The sequence below is a fragment of the Dermacentor andersoni genome, chromosome 9, assembly GCF_023375885.2.
Source record: "Dermacentor andersoni chromosome 9, qqDerAnde1_hic_scaffold, whole genome shotgun sequence".
NCBI lineage: Eukaryota > Metazoa > Arthropoda > Arachnida > Ixodida > Ixodidae > Dermacentor > Dermacentor andersoni.
Window position 1 is genome coordinate 112,336,604 of NC_092822.1, and position 25,689 is coordinate 112,362,292.

At 45.5% G+C, this 25,689-nt stretch overlaps 1 protein-coding gene and 1 long non-coding RNA gene across 2 annotated transcripts in view; one reads left to right on the forward strand and one right to left on the reverse strand.

The window, feature by feature from the left end:
- LOC129384508 (calcium-activated chloride channel regulator 4-like) overlaps window positions 1–25,209 on the reverse strand; it is a 34,002-nt gene extending 8,793 nt beyond the window's left edge. Inside the window, exons 1-5 of the mRNA XM_055070040.2 lie at window positions 25,145–25,209; window positions 20,065–20,292; window positions 17,544–17,840; window positions 11,808–12,026; window positions 10,364–10,634 (exon numbers count right to left, since the gene is read on the reverse strand). Coding sequence (XP_054926015.2) covers window positions 10,364–10,634; window positions 11,808–12,026; window positions 17,544–17,840; window positions 20,065–20,292; window positions 25,145–25,150 — 1,021 coding nt within the window. The 5' untranslated portion in view covers window positions 25,151–25,209. The remainder of the gene's footprint in view (window positions 1–10,363; window positions 10,635–11,807; window positions 12,027–17,543; window positions 17,841–20,064; window positions 20,293–25,144) is intronic.
- On the forward strand, window positions 1,769–3,367 carry LOC129384424 (uncharacterized). The gene is made up of 2 exons (XR_008612145.2): window positions 1,769–1,968; window positions 3,254–3,367. It is a non-coding gene; the product is annotated as an uncharacterized lncRNA (long non-coding RNA).
- Window positions 25,210–25,689: the final 480 nt, after the last annotated feature.

Genomic DNA, 25,689 nt, shown 5'->3' on the forward strand with positions numbered 1-25,689 from the left:
GCCATCAACAGTACATACGTACATCAAAGCCTCATGCAGCGAATAATCCCTCACGACAAATAACAATTGCGTGACGGCTGGAGACGCGGTGGCACGACGCGCACTGTTCGATGGCTTGCGCTACATGAACCGCAAAAGAGGCGGACGCCTCGCGGCCAATCCGCCGCTTTGCTAGTGAGCGTATATGATTATACAATCATTTAAGTAGCTGTTCGCGGTGTTATATTGGTTTCATGATAGCCTCATTACACATAAATATCTAATACGTACATTACGATTGTCTCTATATTGCGCTCGTAAGATTTCTTCGCAGCCATCAGCGGGAAATGCAAGCGCGCGCTGCCACCTCCAAAGCTGAACTGGAGCTGCCGCTAACTTTCAGAACGCCTAGTTCGAAAGAATGTAGTGAAATTGAATATCTATACCGTTTCTGATGCTCTAAGCTAAAAAAAAAAAAACTCGAACATTAGGAGACGCTGCCACTGCTCCACTACAAAATCGTGGTCTTCGAAGCACATTTTGACATGTTGCTTTTTCTACGCTATCCTTTTTTCAGCCCTCGGCCTTGTCATGATATCTTTTCTCTACTACTCACACAGATTATACACAAATGTTTGGTCACTAAGCAATGCAGAACCGGCGGTTGATGCTAAAAGTGCCTTTCTTTTCAAAACTGCGTGTGATTGCTGTAGCGAGATAGCAAAGTGGGCGAGACGGTTACGATTCATCGTACCTTTAGCAACAGCGCAAAAGCAACGCGGAAACAAGGAACAAACACTCCGAAGAAACAGCGCCGTGTTGTTGTGTTTCTTCCTTTTGTCCGTGTCACTTTCGCGCTGACCACAAGTACGAGTAACTGCTGTGTCGACATTAGCACGCGTAGAAGTAGGGCAGCGCGGATCCCGTAAATGCTTGCTTGGGCGTACAACTGACTAATTTATAATTGTGAGTTGGCTGAGTATGAAAGTTGTGTGCGGAGTATGGCCGTATTTGATTAAGTGAGCATGCAAGCAGTACGCCTGTTTCACTTTGGCCGAAGTTCCGCTGCCGCTGCAAGCCAGCCATTGCCACATATTGTCGCCTTTGTTCCTTACGCTACGAAAAAATATGGTTCCACCTATTCGAGATAAGGCCTGACATTCTCAAAAACACGCCACTGGGCACCATAAGAAGCGTGTATATGTGTGGCGATTCCGAATTTCTGATCGGCGGGTGTCACAGCTATCGCGGCTGCCCGCACACCGTGCGCCATTCCAAGAAGACCGAGCTGCACATGTTGCACGCTGACTGGCTCGTGTCAGCCGGCAAAAGTTCGCGCATAGTTCGTCTAAAATCTCTGCATATACTCTAAAAAAAAAGGCAGCGCACCAAGACACTTTAAACTCAATAATCTGTGTTTAAATACCAGCCTTCCATCCAGCTACGACTTTTTTTTTTGAATCTCGAAGGCCGTGCTTTTTTAAAATGCACGCCCTAAAAGGAAATGTAGATCTCGGAGGCTAAATTCACTTGTTAACCACAGTGCGGCGCTGCCGCAGTGTGACGGTTGACAGCGAGCTGGGCCACGTTGCGTTGCTGTGAGCGGTGAGAGTGCACGTTGAAGTTACACGGTAATTTAATCATATCTTCGAAGTGCCTAAACAAACTGTCATCCGTACCGTGTGCATTAACGATCAGGAAACCTCTGGACTCGTGTAATGCCATTAGTTCGCCTTATGTATCCTGTGATACGCCAGTGTCTTATGTGTACTACAGCGCCCGTCCGACCTGCCTTTGTTCTCGCCTGTCCGCGTTCGCTCGTGGAATACCTGGTACTGTGGCTTCGAATTATGGTGCGTGGAAGAACTTGTTGAAAGTTGTGCTTTCGTGCGCTGGTGTTCATCGGCAATTCGACAGTGTTCGCGCCGGAAAGAGCGTCGTCGCGTGGTGCCTGCGAGACGAAGGAGCCGTTTGCTGACCACATTGAAGGTAAGTAGGTCTGACGCTTGCGCGCATTCTCGCAGCTTTTGGTTCATGTAGTAAGCTTTGTGGAACGACAACAGAACACCTTCTGAACGTATGTTGACCATGCTGCTGTGCACATTTAGCAAAGCGTTTCACGAGGGGAGTTTCCGTGAAATGTATTATTTCGTACCGCTTACTTGCTTTATGGAGTGATGTGCTACCACGGCTGATTGTTGGGACTTAATGGGCAAATACTTACGTAAACGCTGAAAGTTACTGTTCTCTCGGTAGTTTCCCGGCAAGAAATTCTTCCGTAGATATGAATTTCCGCAAGTTACGTGTGTAATGCATGTCGATGTGTCACGGGAATCGCGAGTTGGCACGCGACTGCGATGTTTGACACTTCAACAGATATTAGCTTGTGTGAAGATTACTTTATTGATAGTGTTCAGTTTGAAGTCCAGCTTCGCGAGAACTTGTCTGCATTGTTTGTGTTCTTCGACGTGCTTGCGTATTTGTCTCTTATATTGTAGGGCAAATATAGACCGACATTACAACAGCGCAATTTCTTTTTAATCGAGGCATGTCAATCAAACGCTCGTTTTCATTAATAATTTCATCCGAAGAACAGGATGTCAGTTCCTGCGATTGTTAAAGACAGTGGCTTGTAGCAATGCCTAATAAGGGATGCGATTTTCTAGCGGTGCTTTCCGCTCGATGTTTGCCACTATTATAACCCACCTTCCACGGCTGGCTGTTCTAGTTAATAACGGTAGCGGAATGTCGGTCAGATCAATGAGCAAAAGGAGTAGCATCGGAAAAGGGATCGCTACAATATCGCGGCCTAGGTTTTAGACCCTTCATAATCGCTTGTTCGTTTGATTTACTAGATATTTAAGTTTTGGTGATAATTTCCCAGGTAGTCTGATGTTTGCGGCTGGTTTTATTCCCGCCTGAATTTTACTATATAACAGTGTAACCACTTGAGATATAACTACGAGACATCTGTACAAGTAGGCACACAAAGATTTGTTCGCCAGTTGCCTACTCCTAAAGGTCATGTACTACTTAGCAGCTGCTGCAGAAATGTTTAAAAGAATTTGTGAGCAGTTTAATACCTGATTGGACTGGCAGCTCAGTCTGTTTCAAACAACAATTAGTTAAAAGCTTCTGTGTTGCCCTGATGTTTTTATGAGCTGTTCTTGACTGCTCCACGTTTCTTAGCTGTGTGCATACAGGCCAGGCTCTTCTTGCTTATATGAATATTTTTGAATAAGTGAAAAAGATTGGCTTTTGTTTTGTTTTTCAGGTGCCTTGTGAGCTCTCACCCAAGCACCACATTCCAGAGGTCTGCTGTGAGCAGACGTGGCAAATTGAAGTAACATCCAGATAGTCCAAACAACTGTTCGTAGTTTCAGACAAACCTTTGCAAGGTATAGTCAAAACTTTCTTTTAAAAGTGCAAGCACTGATCCAACCTGATCTTTCTATCCAAACATTACATTTTATATTAGTAACAAAGACGTAACTAGAACAGCAGCACTGCAGTGAGGAACGTAAAGTGGTGCTCCAAGTGTTATACTGAAATAATCTGTGAAGTCTAATTAGTTTGTAATTTTAGAACAAATTGGCATGAATTTCTGTGCCATAGCAGAGTTCCAATCCCAGCGCTGCACCATGTAGGGAACAGTAACCGTACAACGAAAACCAATGCAATGCTTTTTAACTCAGGGAAAGCTTATAAATATAAAATGTGCACACGTAACTCTTCATCTATGCATGTCTAGGTAAAATACAGGATTTAATCACTGCGGCCACATAAAGGATGCATAAAGGTAGGACACACGAAGGAAACATAAAAGCAGTGGCCAAATTTCAACATGGGGGAAACAAATTACGGTAACATAAGGGATACATAAAGGGAGGACACATGAAGGAAACGTAAAAGCAGTGGCCAAATTTCAACATGGAGGAAACATAAAGTACGGTAACATAAGGGATACATAAAGGGAGGACATATGTAGGAAACATAAAAGCAGTGGCCAAATTTCAACATGGATGAAACATAAAGGACATTTCCTCATGTGAACTGCGGGAAACATACAGTAAACATAAAGGGCATAACCATTTTCATAAGGGCCAAAAGTGCGGGGTAAAGTTGATGCACAGTTCCGTCTATCACCCTCAGTCAAACAGTGTAGAGCACAGTAGAGCAGTCAGTGCTTAAGCGAGTTTTGCGTGTGCTCTGTTACGAGCACAAAGAGGACTGGGAGAACTGTCTGCCGGCAACTTTGTTTGCATTGCGAACGGTTCCGCATGAGGCTACAGGGTTCTCGCCAGCAGAACTAGTGTATGGGGGTGTACACACCGTTCTCCACTGAGAATGTTAAGAGATATGTGGGAGCAAAGAGGAGAGAGTCCAATAGTGGTTGAATACGCGCTAAATCTGCTGGAACGGCTAAGCGCAACCCAAGAGCTAGTCGAAAAGGACATGTTAGTGGCACAAAAGAACGCCAAATTCTATTGCGACAAGAATGCCAGGCTTCGTACTTTTAACGCCGGAGACCAGGTAATCATCCTCAAACCTTCAAGAAAGAACAAGCATGAAGTTCACTGGGACGGGCCCGTTAAAGTGTTGCACAAACTTTCAGATACTAACTATGCTCTGAAAATGCCCCGTCGCAGGAAGCAGGTGGGAATATATCACTACAATTTGATGAAGCCGTATGTAGAACTGAGCGGAGTCGTTAACTATGCCATCAAAGAGCAGAATGGCACTAGTACAAAGTTTAAGGAGTATAAGGCGACCTCCACTCTGAAATCGGCATAGAAGAAGTAGTAAAACATTCTGTAAGCTCGCACGCTCTAAGACCCGAGCAGCTAGACGAGCTAAAAGGGGTGTTAGGGGACTATCTCGACAGGTCCAGCGATCGGCCGGGTAGAACCGAACTAATAACGCATGAAATAGAGCTGACATCAACCGAACCCGTAAGATCAAAGCCTTACAGGGTGTCTCCAAGACAGAGAGAGATTATGGAGGCAGACATACAGCGCATGCTAGAGTTGGGAGTTATTGAGTTCGTTGAGAGTGACTACACGTCACCGCTAATACTGGTAGAAACCCCTAACAAGGACCCTCGTCGGTGTGTTGACTACAGGAAGCTAAATGCCATCACTAGGGATCAGCTGTACCCGATACCCAAGATTGACGAACGATTTGAAAGAGTTAGCGCTGCTAAATACATTTGAACTATAGATCTCGTGCGGGGGTACCTGCAAGTTCCCTTTTCAGAAAGTACCAACCGCTATACCGCATTCATCTCACCTGCAGGCACTTTTCGCCCTCTTGCACTCAGCTTCGGGCTGAAGAACGCGCCGTTTAGCTTCTCTAAGTTAATGGATATTGTCCTAAAAGATTTGCAGGAGTTCGCCTTGCCATATCTAGATGATGTAGCAATTTTTTGGACAGCTGGGAACAACACGTATCGCACCTCAAACAGGTGTTCTCACGGTTGAGGGAAGCCGGCTTAACAATGAAAGTGGAAAAGTGTAGATTTGGTTGTTCACAGCTTACTTATGTGGGCCATGTTGCCGGCCAGGGCACGAGACGGCCGGCCGAGCTGAAAATAGCTAAGGTTGGACAATTTTCTCAGCCGCGCACGGAAACAGACTTTCGTTCATTTTTGGGACTTGTGGGGTACTATCAACGGTAGATTCCGAATTACTCGCAAATGGCAAGTCCATTAACGGACGCCCTCCGAAAGGAACCATCGAGTAGCATACACTGGGATAAGGACAAAGAGAACGTTTTCTAAAGTTTGAAAACGCTATTGGTTTCTCGTCCTGTGCTTCGCGTGCCAGACTACACCAAGGAATTCATAGTTCAATGCGACGCAAGCGACAGAGATATGTGCGTGGTACTTAGTCAGGTCGGCGACGATAACGAGGAACATCCTATCCTCTATGGCAGCCGTAAACTAAATGTTAAGAGAGGAAGCCTGCAGCGCTTCAGAGAAGGAATGCGCTTGTTTAGTTTTCGACGCCCAGAGGTTGTAGTGTTACTTGTACGGAGCCAAGTTCATGTTCGAGACCGACCACTGTCGTCTGACGTGGCTCAATCAAATGTCACACAAAAATGGCCGCTTGCTCCGATGAAGCCTCACTCTCCAAGAGTACAATTTCTCCGTTAGATACAAGGGAAAGTTGCATAGCAATGTGGATGGTTTGAGGAGGCTAATTTGAATTCGGCGTTTAAGGGTCCCGCCTAAATTTTAGGGTTATTATTGTTAATTTTGTTCAGCCAAGAAGATCCCCTCTCATTTAGCAGCATTCCCTCCATGATTGCTGAATTTGTCAGCACGAAATTGCTTCAAAAATTGGCATAGCAAAATGCAGCATTTTTTGTTTCTGCTCTTATGTTTTCTTTGAAGCCTAGCGGATCTAAAGTGAGATCCAAAGTACGTCATCTCGACGCAGAGCCGTGTTGTGGGGTTCGTTCTGCAGATGCCTGCCCTTGTTGGATTTTTCGGGTGGTGACATCACTACACAAGTGGTCGCTGCGAGCCAAGGCATCACCCCCTAGCCACCAGCCGTTCTCTTCCTGCCCAGCGGTTGTCAGCAATGGACAGTCGAGATTTTCCGGGCCATGGAGGCGCTGTTAAGAACGGCCTGCTGAGTTGCAAGTTTTGCCAGCCAGTTGCGACAGCGCCATCAAAACTTTTCCTGCAACGCCACCGCAAACCTCTAGCCACGGCGTCACTAAGTCGACTGTGTGCGATGAACAATACGCGCGTCCTCGACTCTCCGTCGCTGGAGCCAAGATACGTTCGACGAAGCAGGCTTTGTGCCTGAGCACGACACCGCCTATCCGGTCTGCCGCGAGCGGGGGAGTCCCCGAGGGAACGTAGTTCGAGGTCCCTTCCCGCGCGCCGTTCAAGACGCAAGACAATGGGCCACTGGCGGCACGCTGCAGAGGTCAGCTCGATGAATAAAAGGCGCCTTTCCTGAAGTAAGCCCAGAGTTCTACGAAGTCCGTCTGACGTCGGTTGAGGAGCGTAAACCTCGCGCAAAAAAGTGTCTGTGTGAGTGTGTGTGTGTGTAATCCCTCGCGCAGAGAGGCGACTTGTTTACGATGACTGGCCGAACGTTTCCCTCACCTTGGGATCGAGGGAGGACCGAGTGTTTATAAACCGCTGTGGTGCGGCTGCTGAGTACTTTCTCTCGCAGTCATGCTAGACTGATGAACTGCAACGTCCTTATGTAGATAACGTAAATAAACCCATATTCCTTGTTCTCAATGAGAAGCAGTCCTTCCCTTCATCAACGTCCTCAGCGTGGATAAGCTGGACGACGGCATGGGCCAGCTACCATCTATATCATGCCCGACTCCAATCTTGACAACTGGTTACGAACGGTGGGATTGAGCCCCTAATCCTAACAGTGCCTGTCTATCCTTGGCGCAGGAACGCTCCATATTGATCAACACTTTGTGACGCCATGGCCTTCCAGGGGCCACAGAGACTGACCTACTGTTCCTGGTGTGTCCCCAGCTCCCGGCGCTGCGATGCCTGGTGGACTTTGTAAATTCCACTTGAATGGGCACCCTGTAAGCGCCCGCTAAACAGCTGGCGACATTACTGAGGACTGCCACATGTCGAGCATAGTGGAGCCTGCTAGGCCACATCGTTCCTATCTCTCTATCACCTTTCACTTCGCACTCCCTCTCCCCTGACGATGCTTCGCCGTGCTCCCTCACGGGTTGCAGAATCAAGCGTCCTTCTTTTCTTTATGGGATCGCTGTCTATCGGGTGCGATCGGAGATGGTTGTTCGGCGCGTTCGTTCGATTACCGGCGCGCGCGATTGGCCTATTCCGTGCCGACGTCGCCAGCCGCATGGCGCAGCCACGTTTTCGGTGACGTCAAAATGACGACACGCTCCTGTCAGTCATCTTCCCATCGAGCATTTCGTCTGCTAGGAGCCGAACCCGGCGGGAGTTGGGAAGTTTGGAGCGATCATCGCTCGTTACGAGACCGACTTCGCATGGCACGTCTGGGGGATTGCATTGGATCCAAACGGTGGGTTCGGCAGTTGATTAGCACGTTCGAATCCAATGCATAGTTTAATTCAAGAAAAATGGCGCTTGCGTTGTGAACTTCGGTGTTTGCGCTGGCATTCCTCAAGGAGGAAGGGCCCAGAGCGGGTGGCATTGCGAAACGGGTTTAAGAAATGGCAGAAAGCGAATTCCGGCGTCACTTTCTTTTCTCGAAATAAATAGTGCGTTGGTTGTACGGCGAAGTCGACCCCATCATCGGTGCGAGCGAGCCACTGGAATCTTATTGCTGCCTCTTGAAAACTGCGCCACTGCTCCCGTCGTTTCTTTTTTCTTTCTTTGTTCTCACTGTGCGCGACACCACCTAGCGCGACTCCACCTAGGGACAACGCAGAGAAACTAATAGTTATAAATTGTAGTATTCACACTTACTACTATTTGAAAACGATTTTAAGCTCCAGAAGACAAAATTTAGATGAAGATTTCATTCATTGGAAGATGAGAAACATTTCGTTTTGTAGTATACTGCCTGCAAGCAGACGACAAGCGAGGGAAGTAAACTCCCGGGGAGTTCACCGCTTGCCGATTGGCTGCACTCTCCGCCCCGTTCTCAGAAATTTTGCATACTGCCACTTGGTGACGTTGCAGCGACCGAATAGAACGCGTATCGAACAAAGACATCTGATCGCGCCCCTGGTGTTCGCTTTCGAACAGTCTGCAGCTCCGTCAAGGCGCGCTTGAGCTCGGCATTCCGGCTCACTTGATACAATTGCATTGAAGGGGTCGGATGCGGCGAGAAAATGTGACAATTGTCTATAAAGCCTAAGCACTCTTTGCCACTGGAAAAACGATCGGTAGACGCGCACAAACTAGGTAAGGGATTTAAGCAGCACTAAGTAAAAACGAAGCCACAGCCCAGCCAAACAATGCTTACGCTTTATTAGACAATTCTCAGAATTTCTGTAGTTCTTTTTTTTCTTGTTCCTTTGAGCAGCTTCAAGGATTCCACACAAACCGTGGTAGTGCGAAAGCAAAACTAATGAAAGGGACGGTGTAAAACAATTGAAGTGCTGCTAATTAGGTTTAAGAATTGAAAACCGACTAGCGCGCCGCGTAGATCACGTGGTGCCAAACACGTGTGCAAAATTATTACTATCTGCGCGACTGTAATTTCAAAGCCGCTGAATGTTTTAAAGTCCGTACGCCGTTCCTCTCGAGGGAGATGCCCTTCAAGCAAGAAATTCAAGGTCACACGTCCAAAGTTACCTGCGTTTGACTCGCATTCGGCAAATTCAATAATGAAGGCACGCCACCTCGTAAACAGCTTAACAAAGAACGCGGAATACCGCTACTGACTGTGCGCCATGCTGCAAAAAGAGGAAAAAAGAAAAAGTGGAAGGCGCTTAAGCTTCGCCTTCAAGAGTCGAACGCGATAGCATTCAAAGATCCCCGACTGCTTCTCACGCTTCCCGGCAAATACAGCTTATGTAACCGAAATGTTTACCGGGAAACGCTGGCGGGAAACTCTATGCACGAAGGCGAGCTTTCTGCTTCTGGTGTTGATGATGTTTTGAAGGAATCGAGTGGGCCACACCTCTCCTACTTTTGGGCAGACCTCGAACTGCTGCACTATCGCGTTAAAAGAAGTTTGAGTTTCCACGTAAAAAGATTAGCTTTTCTCGTATAATGAAATTGCAGTCTGACGCTATTATGTCTGTAGGGAGTGTATAAGTCTTACTTTACAATATTTTTCTGGTGCACTTTACTTTGAGAAATTCAATTAGTTCAGTAGCTCATTTGTGCTACATGTGGGCCCTGCTTGGTTGGGTATGCGTGATTCGGAATGATTTTTCCAGAAACGACGGCCACGCTGGACGCCGGAGGCGAGACGCCGAGGACCGCGCTTTCTGTGACGCGGGGCCCTTAACGCTGTGGCGTTAAAAAGATATCGCAGTTTCGCCATGAGGGCAAAACAACCATTGCAATAGCAATATGCTTGAATATCGCACGAAGTGTTCGTAGCGGCAGCGGCAGTATAAATTGCAATAAACAGATATTGACCAAGGAAAAACGAGCTGTCGTGCTAGGTGTCCTCGGTTTTAGCCTTGCTAACGGAAAATTTCGTTTATGTTTAATTACTGAAGCCAGCATCTTTCTTAGTGACACCTTTCAGTATAGAGCATGTTTTCAACCTCTTTTCTTGGCCGATCCCGAAGGAAGTCTACGGCCACGCCAATCAAACTACATAATTTTGATATTTGAGCTTTGCTATTCCTTCGCGCTTGTAATATTTATATCTGTGAATATTTAAGATTTATAACAAACTAAACTGAGCTCTGCGATAAATAGATCGAGCAAAATTCTCCGCACCTTGGCCATTGTCACGAGGTCTTAGGGTAGTGGTTTCTCCAAGCCAGTCAGTTATCTCGGCAGTAACACTTGCATTCAAGACGATCTTCTTCCCTTTAGTGACGTCGACAATGACGACAGACCGGTAGGGTTGTCTAAACAACACCTTTATCATTCGGGCCCTGGTTATGATGGTTTCCGTAGTGTTGTCAGAAAGTTGTGAGAACACCCTCACGCTGGCCTGGACATCATCGGTACTGTTTCTCTTTAGCTGAAGCATCCAAGTACCCGTCTTGAAGAACAGACATGAACAATACATCAAGCAATCAATAGAAAATGACAAAACACACACAGAGAGAGAGAGAGAGAGATTATTACAGCTGAAAATGGCATTGATGACCGATGTCGGCAGCCTGATTCTTGTGCATAAGCCATTGCGTTCATCATAGTTCATATTCTTGAATACATTTTATGCAAATAGAATCGTGTTAACGTGCAAAAATTAGGAGGAAGGAATGCCTCCCTTTTTATCAAACCTTCAGAAAACGCGCAGATCCTAAGGAAACTTGTATGTTGCCCGGTGTCAACGAAGTGGTCAGGCCCCCCTTACGAAAAGCCGAGCCTCACAAAGATCATTGGTTTCTCGCTCGGGTTTTCCTCAGAAATCCAATATAAAAAGCCACAGTATTGCTAGGAAGTGCTTTTCAAAGCAAAGCCCGGTAAATGATGTGAGAAATGTTCCTGATGAATTTTGGGCTTAATGATTAAAAACTTATCAGTTAAATGCGATTTCTCCAAAACAGTGCTTTAGATGACAAAAGCATTCCCTCCGTACGTAAGAAAATGTTCAGCCTGAAATTTAGCTAAATTCTTCTATTTGTTTGTTACCTAGTGAAGCAAAAAAATCGTGCTATAAATAGAAACGTTAGTTGCAAAATTATCACTATATTGTAATGTCAAGGTTAAAAAAATCTTTTGGAAGCGAATTAAGAAATGAAGCTTATTTAAAAGATCATTTTCTGAACAAATTTTGAGCTGTGAACGCAATAATCGCATCAGCTATTTCCCGAATGTCCCTCAATCAAAGCACAAATATCTATAGATAAAGAGACCTACAATTAAACACTTCTCAATATTTTTGGGCGAACCTAGTGTGCAAGTACGCATAATGAGGAATAATTTAATTAGGCACCTGTTAATTGCTAATGTTATTGCTTACGAAGAACTCGAACAAAATGGAAAAATCTGTGAGGCCCTGTATTGCTACTTTGCTCTAGTGACTGGACACCATCCCTAATACGTATTGAGATTATCGTGCGATGTAAAGATTGTAACTCAGAATGATAGGAGGAAACATAACTTTATACCCGAATAAAGAGTTACATTTGCGTAACATTCGCGTAGGAGTGCGTGAATCATACGGGGAAAACTGATCATAAGGAATGCTCTCGGAAGTTCACCTTACCTTTACGGGCTCCGGTAGGGCTATCCTCGTTGTGTCACCGTAGAGAACACCCTTACAAACAGCGCATTTCTGTCCACTAGGGTCCGTAAGCTCTACCTTCAGTGATCGTTTGGTTGAACCTTCAAGTCTAATGGAGATGATTGTGTTCTTTCCCAAACCGGCATCAATGGTGAAATTCTGCTGCATCCCCATGCTGAAGTTGCTTTCAATTTGCAAAACCTGCATGAGGACAAGGACGCTGCGGTAATTCTGACACTTTACTTCCCAGCGCACTAAGCATTCACAATTCATGTTGGGCTTATTTAAAAGAAGGGAAACATGTATACCAGGCAGCGAAAAAAGGTAGAAAACGCAAATTAGAGAAGCAAAACACCGCCCGTCATTGTGCAAGGCTTCCTACTCCACCCAAGGTGCATATTGAAGAAACCAGACGTTTTCCGCCAGCGTTACCAAAGGCCAGCTCATCAAGCTTGTTCGGAGGGTCTTCTAATAATAATAAGGCTGCTTCACTTTTCATAGTCATAGCATACCCTTATGCACGTATCAATGCGGTTGATGAATAGTTATTTTTAAACAGCAATGAAGCAAGCTTGCGATCGCGTTTTGAAGAGCAGTACAGCCGCTTCGTCCTAGACAATGAAAAACTCATGTGTGCTGGCGTTTTCAGTGCATACGCGATTTTTATACAGCTCAGAAAAAAATATTCAATGATAGAATAAATTTAAGCAAGCACTTATTCTATCACTGACTAAATGAAACGTATAGTAGCATAATCAAACTTTTCTTAAAGCTGTTAGTTTGAAACTTCAGCTGGACCTTATTGGTTTAAAGCGCAAAACTGACAGCGTGAAATATACTCTCATGTTGTAGTTGCAGTGAAAAACGAGAGACTGGCGTAGGATGAGTCACGCAAGCTAGCACTTCATTGGGTGAACATGTGCCAAGAAAAACAAGTACCGGCCCAACGCACTGATAGCAGGGAGCACATTCGCCGGTTATCGAGAATTGATATTCCAGTCAAGCACGTCAGCTACATATAGCTGACTCATCGTACATTCCAGTGTAAGCACTGCTGCTCGCGAAGCGTATATAACGTACACCTCCATTTTCATTGCGCTTGCTATCTAATTGTAAACAAGGTTCTCGTGCTATACAATCAGCTACAAAATTGCGACAATTGAAACGGTGTTTGGTGTTGATAGAGAACACTCAAACAGCGGTTAGTCGGGGAAAAGCAGCACCCCAAAGTATAACCAATCTACACGTATTAATGCACCACTTCTAAAAAAGCATCATCCCGATGCCGCAAACTGAGCATGAAACAGAAAACACACGCGTAATGAAGGAAACTACTTAAATGGGAACAATTACGAGTCAGGATAAAAGACGAATAGTTCAGTAACCTACAGTTTGCAGATGGTATTGTCTTGTTGAGAAGCGACAAGATGAATTCTAAAGATTGACTGAATACCTTAGCCCAGAAAGTGCTTGTGTTTTATATGGCGTGTGTGTCACGTACCAATATGCAGTAGAGAATGGCAATGTACAATGAGATTGAAAGAAAACAAGAATTCACGATTGGTTGTCAGCCTCTAGAATCTTAGAAAGGGAGCACATATATAGAGAAGTCAAAGAGGACCCTGATCTTCAGAAGAAAATTTCGAGGATAAAAATGGCTTGGAGTGCATAGGGCAGGCATTACCCAATCATAAGTGGTAGCTTATACTGGTATACTGGAAAAGAAAACTAAAATAATTGCTATGTAAAGGTTCTAGCATGTGGATCGGAAACTTCAAGGTTAACAAAGAAGCTCGAAAACAAGTTAAGGACCGTGCAGGGAGCGATTGTACGAAAATTTTTAAGCAAAACGTTAAGAGACAGACAGATGGCGGTCGCGATACAAGAGCAAGCAGAGGTGGCCGATATTCTGGGTGACATTAGGAGAAAGAAATGAAGCAGCGCAGGCCTTGTAGTGCGTAAGGCAGATAACCGGCGGTCTATTAGAGCCACTGAATGTGTGCCAAGGGAAGGGAAGCGCAGTCGAGGACGGCAGAGAATTAAGTGCTCTGAAGAAGTGAGAAAATTTGCAGGCACAACTTGAATCAACTAGTGCAAGACGGGCAATCGGAGATAGCTGGGAGAGATCTTGGTCCAGCATAGGACATAATATAGGCTGATGGCGATTATAATGACGACGATTACCTACAAAATGACTGAAATTCGCCTATATTTTGAGGGAGAAACGTGTTATTGATGGTTAGATCAAACCTACGACTTCCAGGACAGAAGCACATTGCTCTATTAGACAAAGATCCCACGTGTGCTTCTCTCGTGCCAAAGCAGCATTTTGAAACGTTTGGCGTGTGTGTCACGTGCCAATTTATTACGTCACGTAGCGTACAGAAAACTCGTTTGGACGCTTTGTTGACTGCAGCACGTTTGGGATCAACTGCTATTTTTTAGATTCCACTGCCTTCGAGATAAACCCACATCTTTTGTCAGATTGTTACATAGTTTCGTACTAAAATAACGAGAGGAAAATCTGGCGCTGCAATTGTTCAACTATCATGGGAATGATGTGAATTAGAGGCTGCGTATTGGTATTCTGTTGATTGGCGAACTAGTCAACCCGTATTTCTTTGGCAGTTTTGGTTTCACTGTAAGTGCAGTTGCTATAACCCGCAGTGGGACAGTGCATTGCAAAGCTCTCTGCCTTTGTTCTGTTGCTCGAAGTGACGATAGCGCGCTGGGCTGGCGGTTGGGCCGATGTTTGTGTCGCGACGTGGTGCCGAAGCCCTGACAGGGAAGCGATGACATCGTAAACGTTGAGGCAACGTGATTTCATTGTTCTGGCCTTGGTTTGATAAGTGTGTTAGTTTGGAGCCATAGTGTTACCTGCTTTGTCAAACTTCAGAAGAACAAAAAGAAGGTTCTACTCATACAAGCACGATACTACGTACGTGTTCTGTGCTTAGAACCTTTATAGCACTTAGAAAACGTGGCGTGCCTACTAATAAGCTTATGTGAGGCTTTCGTTAAATTGCGTCGCGATTCTACATCTAGTTAAGCTTTCTTATGAGAAGACTGATGGGCCTGGAGTACGTTTACCAGTCTGCCGGTTATATACCTTACGCATTAGATGGTCTGCCCAGCTCGATTATGTCCTCTTGATATCAAATACAATATATGTTTTCCCCGTTTGCTCACTGATTACCACTGCTTTCTTCCTGTCTCTCACCGTTCCACGTATCCTATTTTGTTCTGTCGGTCTTGACGTGGTCAGTATATAGATGCAACTTACTGCTTTGCTAGAGCCGTTTGGCTTGTCATACATGTTCATATTTGCGACGCGAGCCTTAGAGCTCTGAAGTTTAGCTGCGCACATGTACTTGGTCTTTGATAAACGGCCAGTGATTTTTTCCTACTGGTTACGCAGAGTGCAACGGGGGACCGCTGACTCTTGCATAACGCATTTCGTTTTCTGCATAGACAATGTGCTTCTTGTCGTTTGACAAATCAAATTGAGGGGTTCATTACGCATTGCTTGTTTATGTGCTCATTGAAATGTGTGTTGCAGGACATTTGAGAACACAGCTTACTGGTGGTAACAAAGGTTGCTGCTTCCTGGCTGTTGTCTGCTGTCGCAAAACGGGTAAGCGCAAAGCCACGCCATAAAAGCTGCCGGTGCGCGCTTCATATCAAGCGGTACGTCAACATAAAATGTAACTAGGTGTACTTGTAGGAGGCCACAAGCATCCCAACTAGCACTGCTGCAGGTGTGCTTTTCGAAAGTGTGCCTTTCAAAAGAGCGAGAGAGTTCGCAAGTGCTTACCTTCTGCGAGAAAAGTCTCGCGTTGGCAGCGAGCAGGCGTCGTAGCAGACGATACGTGTAACATTTTTCTCAGACGCACAACACTTTCTCACTACAAAATTTTTATTACCATAAATATTTGACGAGTAGTTTTATATAAGCACATGCAGGGTTGTTACTGATACACTGGCGCAAAATGGGGAACAGAATTGTAGAACAATGCATACCCTGGTGTGCCCTGATGGTAAATCGTGCTTCGACCTCTAAGTCATACAAACTTTAGGCAATGTATTGTGCACTATATCAAATACTGCAGAAAGGAAATTAGATTGCACGCGAAAATATTTTAACACCACTTGGTTTACTGTACCGTATGCAAACCACACTAGTCTAAAAATCGAAGTCAATCCGAAGCCAGTAACTCCCATCATTCCCCTGTGTGCTGAGGCAACGCTCAGGAGAGCGCCCGTAGACACTAGTGTTACATTTTCCTCTAGGGTATATACTTAAACACTCCATGGATGGTGATGCCGTCAGAGTGAGTGAAGTCAACCCATGATACTATCGCATTAAAATCCCCACAATGAACGTTGTCGCCTGCGAGGAGTAACGGTGTGGGAAGCGGAACCACAGGGTATTTTAATTAATGAAATGTTTTAGCTCCCGTTTTAGCTTGTTTACTCCTTGGTATCAAAGAAAGAAGGAAAACAAAAAAAGAATGGTATCAAAAGCCCAGAATCAATTGTCGCTCGTCGCGACTGAACGCTCTTAGCATGATAAGTCATTTCCAGGCGACGAGCGACTGCGCTTTATCAAGAGCACCGATAACGCCGGTGCGACAAGTATGGTGGCGAAGTTCAATACGCAGGGGTAGCTTATAATTATTTAATTTTTGTTGTGTTAACGTCATCACACGTCACCACGGGAAGTTTGAAAGCTTAAGGTCAGTACGCCACGCTGTGTCACTCATGCGAACTAAACCCTCGTGTCCAGAAAAGCTGGATACGGAAGTGTTAAGGTGTTTCAATTGTCTTTTACTGCTTCGCTTATAGTGGACCCAGACGACGGAAAAAACACGTGTTTTCGATGCCGAACGAAACCTTATCTGATTAAGCGTAACGAATTTCGACTGCCAGCATATTGTCTGCGGCACACGGGCGAAAAATGCTGAGCTTTTTCTCACATTCGAATTCGGGTGTTCAAACAACGTGAATTTAGAATGAATTGCTTTCTACGCCTGATCATAAGCAGCGCAACTTGACTGATCAGACAGTTTTCGAATTAAAAAGACTACTTATTTTCACCCAACAAAATAAAACAAAAACGAAGCCATTGAAGCTGACCACTGGATTCGGCTGCGCAAAATTGAGATCACGGTGCTCTGTATAACTAATAATAACAAGCAAACATTCGTAATCCATCGCCTCTAAACCCTGACAGTGCGACTGGTGAGTACTGGGGCTAAATTTTGGAGACAATATACAAGTGCCCATATTGACAGAGCCTTTCTCGAAACACCTAAAGCGCCAAAAATTGGAGACGGATCTGCGGAATAGCGCCGAATGGTCTGGAACACTTTGCTGATGAAGTGTCATTATAGAAAAATAAAGTATAAGCGTCAGTTGGGAATTAACGAGCAAAACAGTGCATGACGGTAAATGAAAGATTTGAAGCAGATGGCGCCTACTTCGGTGACTCCGTCATGTCTAATATTGTTCATGACTAGTCGTCTGCCCGCCTAGTTCATCTGGAGCCAGACGAGGTTCGGAATTATTGTCCGCAGAACAGCTTTCTGTGGAGCAATCCGTCGTGTGGATCCGCCATAAGAAAGATATGGGAACTAAGCCAATGATTAGTTGCAAAAAAAAAACGAACGGCAAGAAAGGTAGCAGCAAATGTGTCAAAATGGCAACACTTAAACTTACCGTGACGGGCCATTGGGGTTCCATTTCGGACGCACTGGCTGTCACAAACGCCACGCCCATCTTTACGCCGTTGAATGGTTGGCCGTCTGGGAAACAGAACGATTGACCCTTCGTTGCAGCTGCCAACACTTCAAGTTTTTCGTCAGCTTCTCTTCCAATCGCAAATGAGCTCACTTCGATGACGGACTTCACAAGGTTTTCCATGACGCTCGCCACATAAGGCTTCTGGTTCTCTCGGCCGTCGGTTATCAGGAGAATGATGGAGCCATGTGGGGGATCAAACGGTGCATCGAGCAACTGCATGTGAAGGATATCATTCGCTGTACTGAGTAATTGCATGTAATTGATACAACCTCACTAACTCATAATGAGAAGCAACAGTAATGCCAGTGTCGAGCCCTATGTGCAGAGAAAATATGAAGGTATTCAAATAATGGAAAAGGGAAGCCTCTTAGAACTGTGTACACATCTACTCAAACAAATCCGCAATCGTAAGAGATCAACAATGGGATTAAGAAGAAAAATCTCAGTGCGGCACCCAAAGTTTAAGCAAATGCCTTGGTTTTAACGGTAGCTACATTTTGAATTTTTTTTCTCCAGAGAGCTTTCACTCTCTTGTAAAGGAAAAAAAGTGCTGAGTCCTATGATGAAACCCTTTCTACAAGCGGGTATTTCTTCAAATGAAGTTTCACAGTCTACTTGTTCTACTCAACATAGCAACGTAAACTGCGGCGCTCAACCTTATCATTCGTGCATATATGGGTCGCTATGATTTGAAGCTGTTGCAATCTGATTGCATTTTTCGTCATTAGTGCTCAACGATTGGTAAAAAAGATATATCTGTAAAGTTGCAGTTTTGGCCGAGAGGCAAAGCATCGATTACGATAGCAAATTAGTGGAAAGTTGTACGAAGTGATGAAAGTAGTTTTATCGGGCGTATATACTTGTAAACATAGGCATACTAACTAAACTAACGAACATGGTGTCACGCACCAAACAAGCAAGCATGAACAAGCGCGGCAGCAGTTTTGGGCAAGTTGATATTCGTGGTGCCTCTACCGTCAACGCCAACTAAGACGAGAAAACACAGCGGGTGGCGGACTCTGCCCTCGTCGCAGATGGCTTTCAAGATACAGCATCCTGGGCCGCCAGGAGTAGAAAGCGCCACGCCCTCCGCCACCTCCGTACCCTCCGCGCGGGGCGGTGCGCAGACCGGAATACGGCGCGCTTCCTCCCCGCTTTCTTCGCTTACGTCCGCATGTTTCAGCCGTGATCGCCAGCTGGCCCTCGAATGCTTTCACTAGCACATAAAGTGTATGGCGTGCGTCGACGATTTTGTCACCCTTGGAATTTATACGGAACGTCACGGCGACGGCGACGGCAAAAGGGGCTTGGAGTGTCCATATAACTGCTATCGCAATGAAACAAAAAATTAGGCCGCGTTAACTTCGCCTGTATTTAAGGAGAGATCTCAAATTTCGCGAAACACTCGCCGCGGTGGTTTAGCGGCTATGGTATTGCACTGCTAAGCACGAGGTCGCGGGATGAAATGCCGGCCGCGGCGGCGTCATCTGGATTGGGGGTGAAATGAAAAGAGCCCGTATCCCGTGCATTGGGAGCACATGAAAGATCCCCTGGTGGTAAAAACTAATCCGGTAGTAAACTAATTGACACCTGCAGACAAAGAAAAGTATGTTTGACATCCGCCAACTAGGCGGCGAGAGGCGCTGTCTAAACTAACAGCGCGTAACCTTGACTTCGAACACGCGCACTTTAGCCTATTTGGCAAAGCATGGTTTGCGTAAACGGGAGGGCTCCCTCTTGCGGCCCATGTAAGCTTGCGTCAACTTTAATTTCACTTCACCTGTTGGATTCCAGACTTCAATCAAACACAAGTAATTTCCCCTACATCACCTCTGGTTTTGTCGTCTTGCTCCCTCACAGTTATACATTTATTCTTAGACACTTCGTCTGTTGACTGTTGATCTCATGTATGCAAGCGTATCAATTATTTGCGCTTATTGAGGCAAGCTAACAATCTTCAAACCAATAAGAAATGCTCATAGCGTTTTGTTTTTCATTTGAAATGCTTCATAGCGTTTACAACTTCGTCAGTAACACAACACTAACCCCACTCCTAGAGAATATTATTTACGTTGGCTTCAACAAAGCTGATTTGTATAAGCTGGTTCCGTGCCGTAGATGTAAAATGCTCGTTGCTTTTACACCTTAGCGTTAGAATAGGTCTCGAGCAGGAGCTCCCTCGTTCTGTCTGATATAAACGCGAAGCGAGCATCCTGAAATATTGACCAGACTTAGTCAGAAAGCCCGCACCTGTGTTGGAACTTTCCAGGAAAGCAGGACCAGCGCGAAGCATAGGCGACCGGCTCAGCTATCGTTCGTATCGCAATCTGCCGTGTGTATCTCGGTCTTGGCCAGAGAGACTGAAGCGAGCGCAGATAAACACTGCCGCCTCAAGCTCAGAATGCCATACCAAGCAAATGAGGAGGAAAAGACATACCTCCAGTGCCAGTTCAAGTCCGCACCCAATACACGTCTGATTGTCAGGTTTTAGAGCATTCACTTTGTTGATAAACCCTTGCCGAGTGGTCGAATTGACGGTGACCATATTGTGGGCAACTGTGGCATTTGTGGAGAATGTTACAATAGCCAGTCTCCTCAGGCCATCAGGTATAGCTTCTATGTAGTGCCTGGCAGCTTCTTTCAAGAAATCAAGGCGATTCCATTCCTGCGATATGAAAACATCATCATCATTACCATGATCACGAGTAGCAGAAGCCGGCTAATTTAATGTCTACTACAGAACGAAGGCCTCTTCTAACGATCCCCAGTTTACCCTCTCTGTAGAAACTATGCCTTATACACTTTTTTAGTCTCGGCCAACTCTTAGCACTGAAGAAATCATGCAACATAGTTATTTTCAGTTCGGTGATAATGGGCTATATTTTTTGCCAGGAAAGCTTTTGAGCTAGCACTGGAATCCATCCACTTAGAATAATCACTGTCTGCAAGTCGGATCGGATTGGGTTGGCAGGACGCCAACGTTAAGGTTACGTCTTCGGAATTCCAGTGCACCCTAAGGCATCCAATCCCGTGTGCTCTTCAACGGCTCCTTGCATCTTTACTAATAACGGCCGTTAACATTTCATCTCCTCGGGTTTCTTCTATTTCGATACCCCACCCACTGCGTATTCTTTGCATATACCCTCTATAGACAACGACGGCCGGACAGACTCGTCAGGATGAGTTCAGTACAGCCGGCTCTGCACAATGTATGCGGCTCATACGCAAGCGAGAAAAATCATTCTAAGCCGTGCGATTTCCGGCGTCAACTTTCTGAAAGCTAGCAGAGCAGAAAGCAGAAAGGGAGAGAAACCGCTGTTCGAAGAACAGAGAACCGGAAAATGAGGACACAAGGCCTTCAACTGCGGCTATTGGTTCGTAACGCACGCACACTTTAGCGCATTGTAAACACTTGCGCTGTGAATGCTGCATAGCGAAGGAGCAAAATAAACAGAAATATAAGAGGTTGTGCTATTACGTTAAAACACCCAGGAAGCGGCACGCTTGTTCTGAAAGTGTGCGAAGAATCGAAGAAAAGCAGGCGTCCTTATGATTGTCGGATTTTCCTTGCTTGTTAGTTGCATTTGTAACGGACAACGCTGGTTGTCGCCAGGGTTAAGTGAGCGGCAACAATTTCTACATTGTGCATGGCGTTGACGGGTCTTTCTCTGCCCAATATGAGCCTTATCGAAGACCAAAGCCATAAAATTAACTGTCCACTGAGTAAGAAAGAAAATGCATATATATTTAATTTTTATTGGATAGCTAAATATTTCCTTATTAGCCTTGAAAAACATTTCTCTGAATGCGTTCAAGTTGTATAATGCTGCGTTTACTACGTGTGTTCCATGAAATTGCTGCCTATTCAGGTTTCACTGCCATGCAAGCCTTCCACGCTAGAAGTTTTATACTGGACGGCAGGTTATTACAATTTTTAGAAGAAATCGATAATTTCGTAGATCCATCGAAAAAACGCAGATATGGGTCTTCATTTATGCAGTTTATTCTGCATGGAGACACAAAAGTAATAGATACAATCGACCTGAAATATACCACTGATTTCCCGTGGATAGGTACGTCCTTTACGAATGTTTTCTTATATTTGACCGGAAACATTTTTCGGTATTTGCATTATATTCTTATGTGTACATCGATTACCAGCGCTCTTTATTTACAATTGCCATCTACGCATCAACAGAAGCAGCGACTTGTTTAAGAAGAACGCGAATGATTCGCCAGTAGCCGGATGTTTACGCCACAATGAACAGATCACAAAGTACGTGAGGCGCTCGGTGTTCCCGCCTACACTTCCACCAACCGCTGTGGCGTCTGCACTGCTGAAAGGAGCAATGCTTAGTCCTGTTTCTCACATGATAGCCGGCGTGCCACAAAGGGACTGAGTGGAGAGGTGGCCATGGCGAGCGGCAGAGTTGGTTTGGTAGTCTTGGTCCCATGGGTGTGCACGTGTAGTGAGCCGGGGTTCTCGGTTGAGGGCGTATCCACCATCGCCTGCGGGAGGGATGAACCAGCGGCCCGACGCTTCTTGGGATGGAACTTTCGACTCACACTATGCCCACGTCGTTCCAGCTGCTCTCAAACTCCTACCGGAGCTTTTAAGCATGAAAAACGTTCAGCTCCCGTTATCAAAGCCACTGCCGTTATCCGGGCACTCGACCAAAAACATCAGGGCATCTTTGCGAGCACAAAACGGGGTCATCCAGGCAAACAATGCAAACTTGTGAAAATGCTGTCGCTGGCCCCCGACCCTTTGTACAGGGCCTATCACATAGGCTACTTACTTCCCAAGCAATTACGATTAAACGTTGCTTTCGAGCTCTTCCTCATGTTTGTTCACAGTATCACTCAAGCAGAAACTTCTAGTGCGGTGAAGCTTTATTTGTCATTTCCAATAGCGGCGTCCAAAAGGTGATACATGGCACTTGATTGTCATCTTTAGGCGCGCAGACGCGAGAGCTTGTGCTGCTTTAACACCAACATTCCGTGAGTTCCGCGGCACGGGTTTTGCGCCGCTTCGAGAGATGGCACCATGCCGTGTGGCCCCTCCTTCAGTTGCTTTTCTTCTTCTAGCTGGGCAGAGTTCTCTGTCTCCATGACGTCTTTAGCTGCTTGTCGTGCCGCTTTCAGCCAGTTTTCTTCTAGCTGGGCAGAACCCATATGGACCAGTGCACAGTGTGGCGTGGTTCGGTACGGTGCGGTGTGGTGTTGTGGCGTGTGCCATTGTGAACATGCACTACACCCATGTTAAGTTTGTGTTTAGTATCATGACCAACCAATCTGCTTTGCCTGTAGCCATTTCATGCTTACATCACATCTACTTTCAATTTCGGGAGACCCAGCCGCTTTTAAAATCGTTCAATCGCGAGTTTAAGGCAAGTCTTGCGTATTGTTTTTTTCTGCATTCTGCAAGCGTAGCGTTTCTCGCACGTATTGCCATTTGTAATTTCTTTGCACACTCGTTTATTTTTCTTTTACGAGCAAGCGTACATGCTTCCGCAATTAATTTAAGCTTAACAAGGCGCTGCGCTGCACTGTACAGTGAAAATAACTTCATTATCATACACAAAGAATCAGTTTTAGACCCAACATAAATACTTTCACTAGAAAAACTATGCCAAGATCTAATACCACGTCTAGTGTGTGGTTGCAAGAAGCATTTCAAGAATAAATGGCTGCTTTATATCTATAGCCTTCCAAACCTGGTAAATAACAGATTGCTGAAAAAAATATTGGAGTTTGGGCAAGAGAAAGGAAAAGTTGCCGAAGTATTTTTTTGTTTCGCAAGCTCGTATACACGGGACGCTGCTGTAACAATAACACTGCTTGTAGTGTAAAAGACTTACATGAGTACACATTCATAAAAACTAAATAAGAGACTACGAGCAAAATTCACGGTTGTCACGTACACTTCTGCCGCAAAGTTGAGAACAATAGTTGTCGTACCCATTTTGCATATGCATTGCTTCGTGAATTTTTGTGGTTGTTTCACTTCTGACAACTTGCGGTACTTTGTTTAGTAGAGAAAGAACTGTAGTGAGTGTTAGCAGTAAGTTCTGGCGAAATATTTGGTTAGATTGAAGTATTGTAGTCAGGGGTGATATGCGAAAACACCCGTGAACGTTGATTTAGGCGCACGTTAAAAAACCCGGGGTGCTCCGATTTATTCCTCAGTCGCCCACTATAGGCGCGCCTTATAATCAGATCATGGTTTTGGCACGTAAAACCCTACAATTTACGTATTCTAGTCGCGTGACAATATTGGCGTCCACCCATAAAAGATACAAACGAAAGGCTCATGGGAAATCGGCCCTCACCGCCTGATACGGAAGCGTTAATTTCTAGCCGCTGAGTGCATGGCGTGTATGGGAGAGCGTAGACCGGAGAAGTATACCGGCAGGCACCAGCCGAATGCCGAGCTCCTCGGCCCTAGCACAGACCTGGTCAAACCATACCCATCCAGCTAGAGCGCTGCGCATGAGCCTGGCTGGACCTGGGCATTCGGGTAAGCCCGAGCCCGTTCAGTGCTCTAGCCGGAAATACATATTGACTCTAGCTATTGAGATTAAGCTCAAATACTTTATGAAACATAGAACCTTTAGGGACACTGAAGGAAAATACTACATCAGTTCAATCGGAAAGAACTTGGTTTGAAAACTGTTTTCATTATTGTCGTAATGAAAGTTCGATTAGAGTAGAAGGTCAAGAAGAAAGGACGCCATAGCGACGTCACGTATTTCAAAGTGAATTTTCGTGCTTACGCCACGTTGGTTCAGCAAAAGTTCCTGAAAGTCAACATGGCGGATTGTTGGCGTTCTCAGAACACAATGTAGTCGATCTTTATCGCGAAGGTATTACGTGGGCCCTAGAAAACGGCGTCAAAATCCATGACATTACAGCGAGCTGGTGCGGGAAATACAAGGAGGCGTCACCAGGCGCTTTTTCTGATTGCTCATTTTCTGGTTTACTAAGCGTGTTATCGTGGTAGGGGTGACGTTTTTGATAATCTGAAATGGTAATTTACTCATGCAAAAGAAATTTTTCTGTGCAGTGTTCCCGTTAACTAACACTCTACACAGTTACATTTTCACTGGCTACGCAGTAAGGTAACCTAATTACTTTATTCACTAACATGCACACGTCTGTTTTCATGCTTGCTGTTGTTTTTGAGAGGTTCGTACACGTCTTGCCGTAAGCAGTGCGTCCACATGCCTTCCTCGCACACCCCGCTCTGACGTCACGGTTGAGTCTGCAGGAGATGCAGGAGATGCTGCGCCGACAATACAGCCTCGCAAACGCCCTCACTGCACCGTTCTAGGAAGCGCAAGCTGTGGAGTCTTTGTGCGTCTAGCACATTTCTGAACGGGATATGTAGTGTCAGCATGCGGCAGTGTGCGCTCATTCGTGCGCGCTTCGTACATCGGCCATTGTCGTTTCACTGCCACTCTTTGCTACGAGCAAGCAAACGGCGCAAACAATGCATATCGAAAGTCTCTACTTACCCCCATACTACCCGACACATCCAAAGTCAGAACAATTTTTTGAGGTCTGTCTGCCCTTTCTTGCCATACTTTAAAGCTGACCTCAATGTGCTGGAGTGGGTTCGGGCTTTTTAAGCTGGAAGCAAGGTTTGAAAGAACATATATCAGCTTCTGCCAGAAAGAACGCAAAACTTGAGATAACAGAGCGGCTTGGAAGCGTTACAACAGCAGTTAACGTAGTGCTCGGGACCTCAAAAATGAATCGTTATGCAGGTCATTGCGTTGTAGAGGTCACGTGTCGTGCCGCTCACAGCAGCGCAGGCTACGCACAGTCAAGAATATTTTTTTATTTAATGCGCATTCAAGAGCGCCTTAGCGAAATGGATCTCTACTTTATTGTGCCTCCTTTGTCTGACAGAATTTGTTGCACTGAAATTCATGGCATGCTCCCGGTCGAAACGGAGTGCTACGGGATGTGATGTTGCACATCGTCGACCGCTACTATCGCCTCCCTTGTGGTTAAAATTTCTTGGTTCGCTCACAGCATCCTAATCACTGTGGCCTTC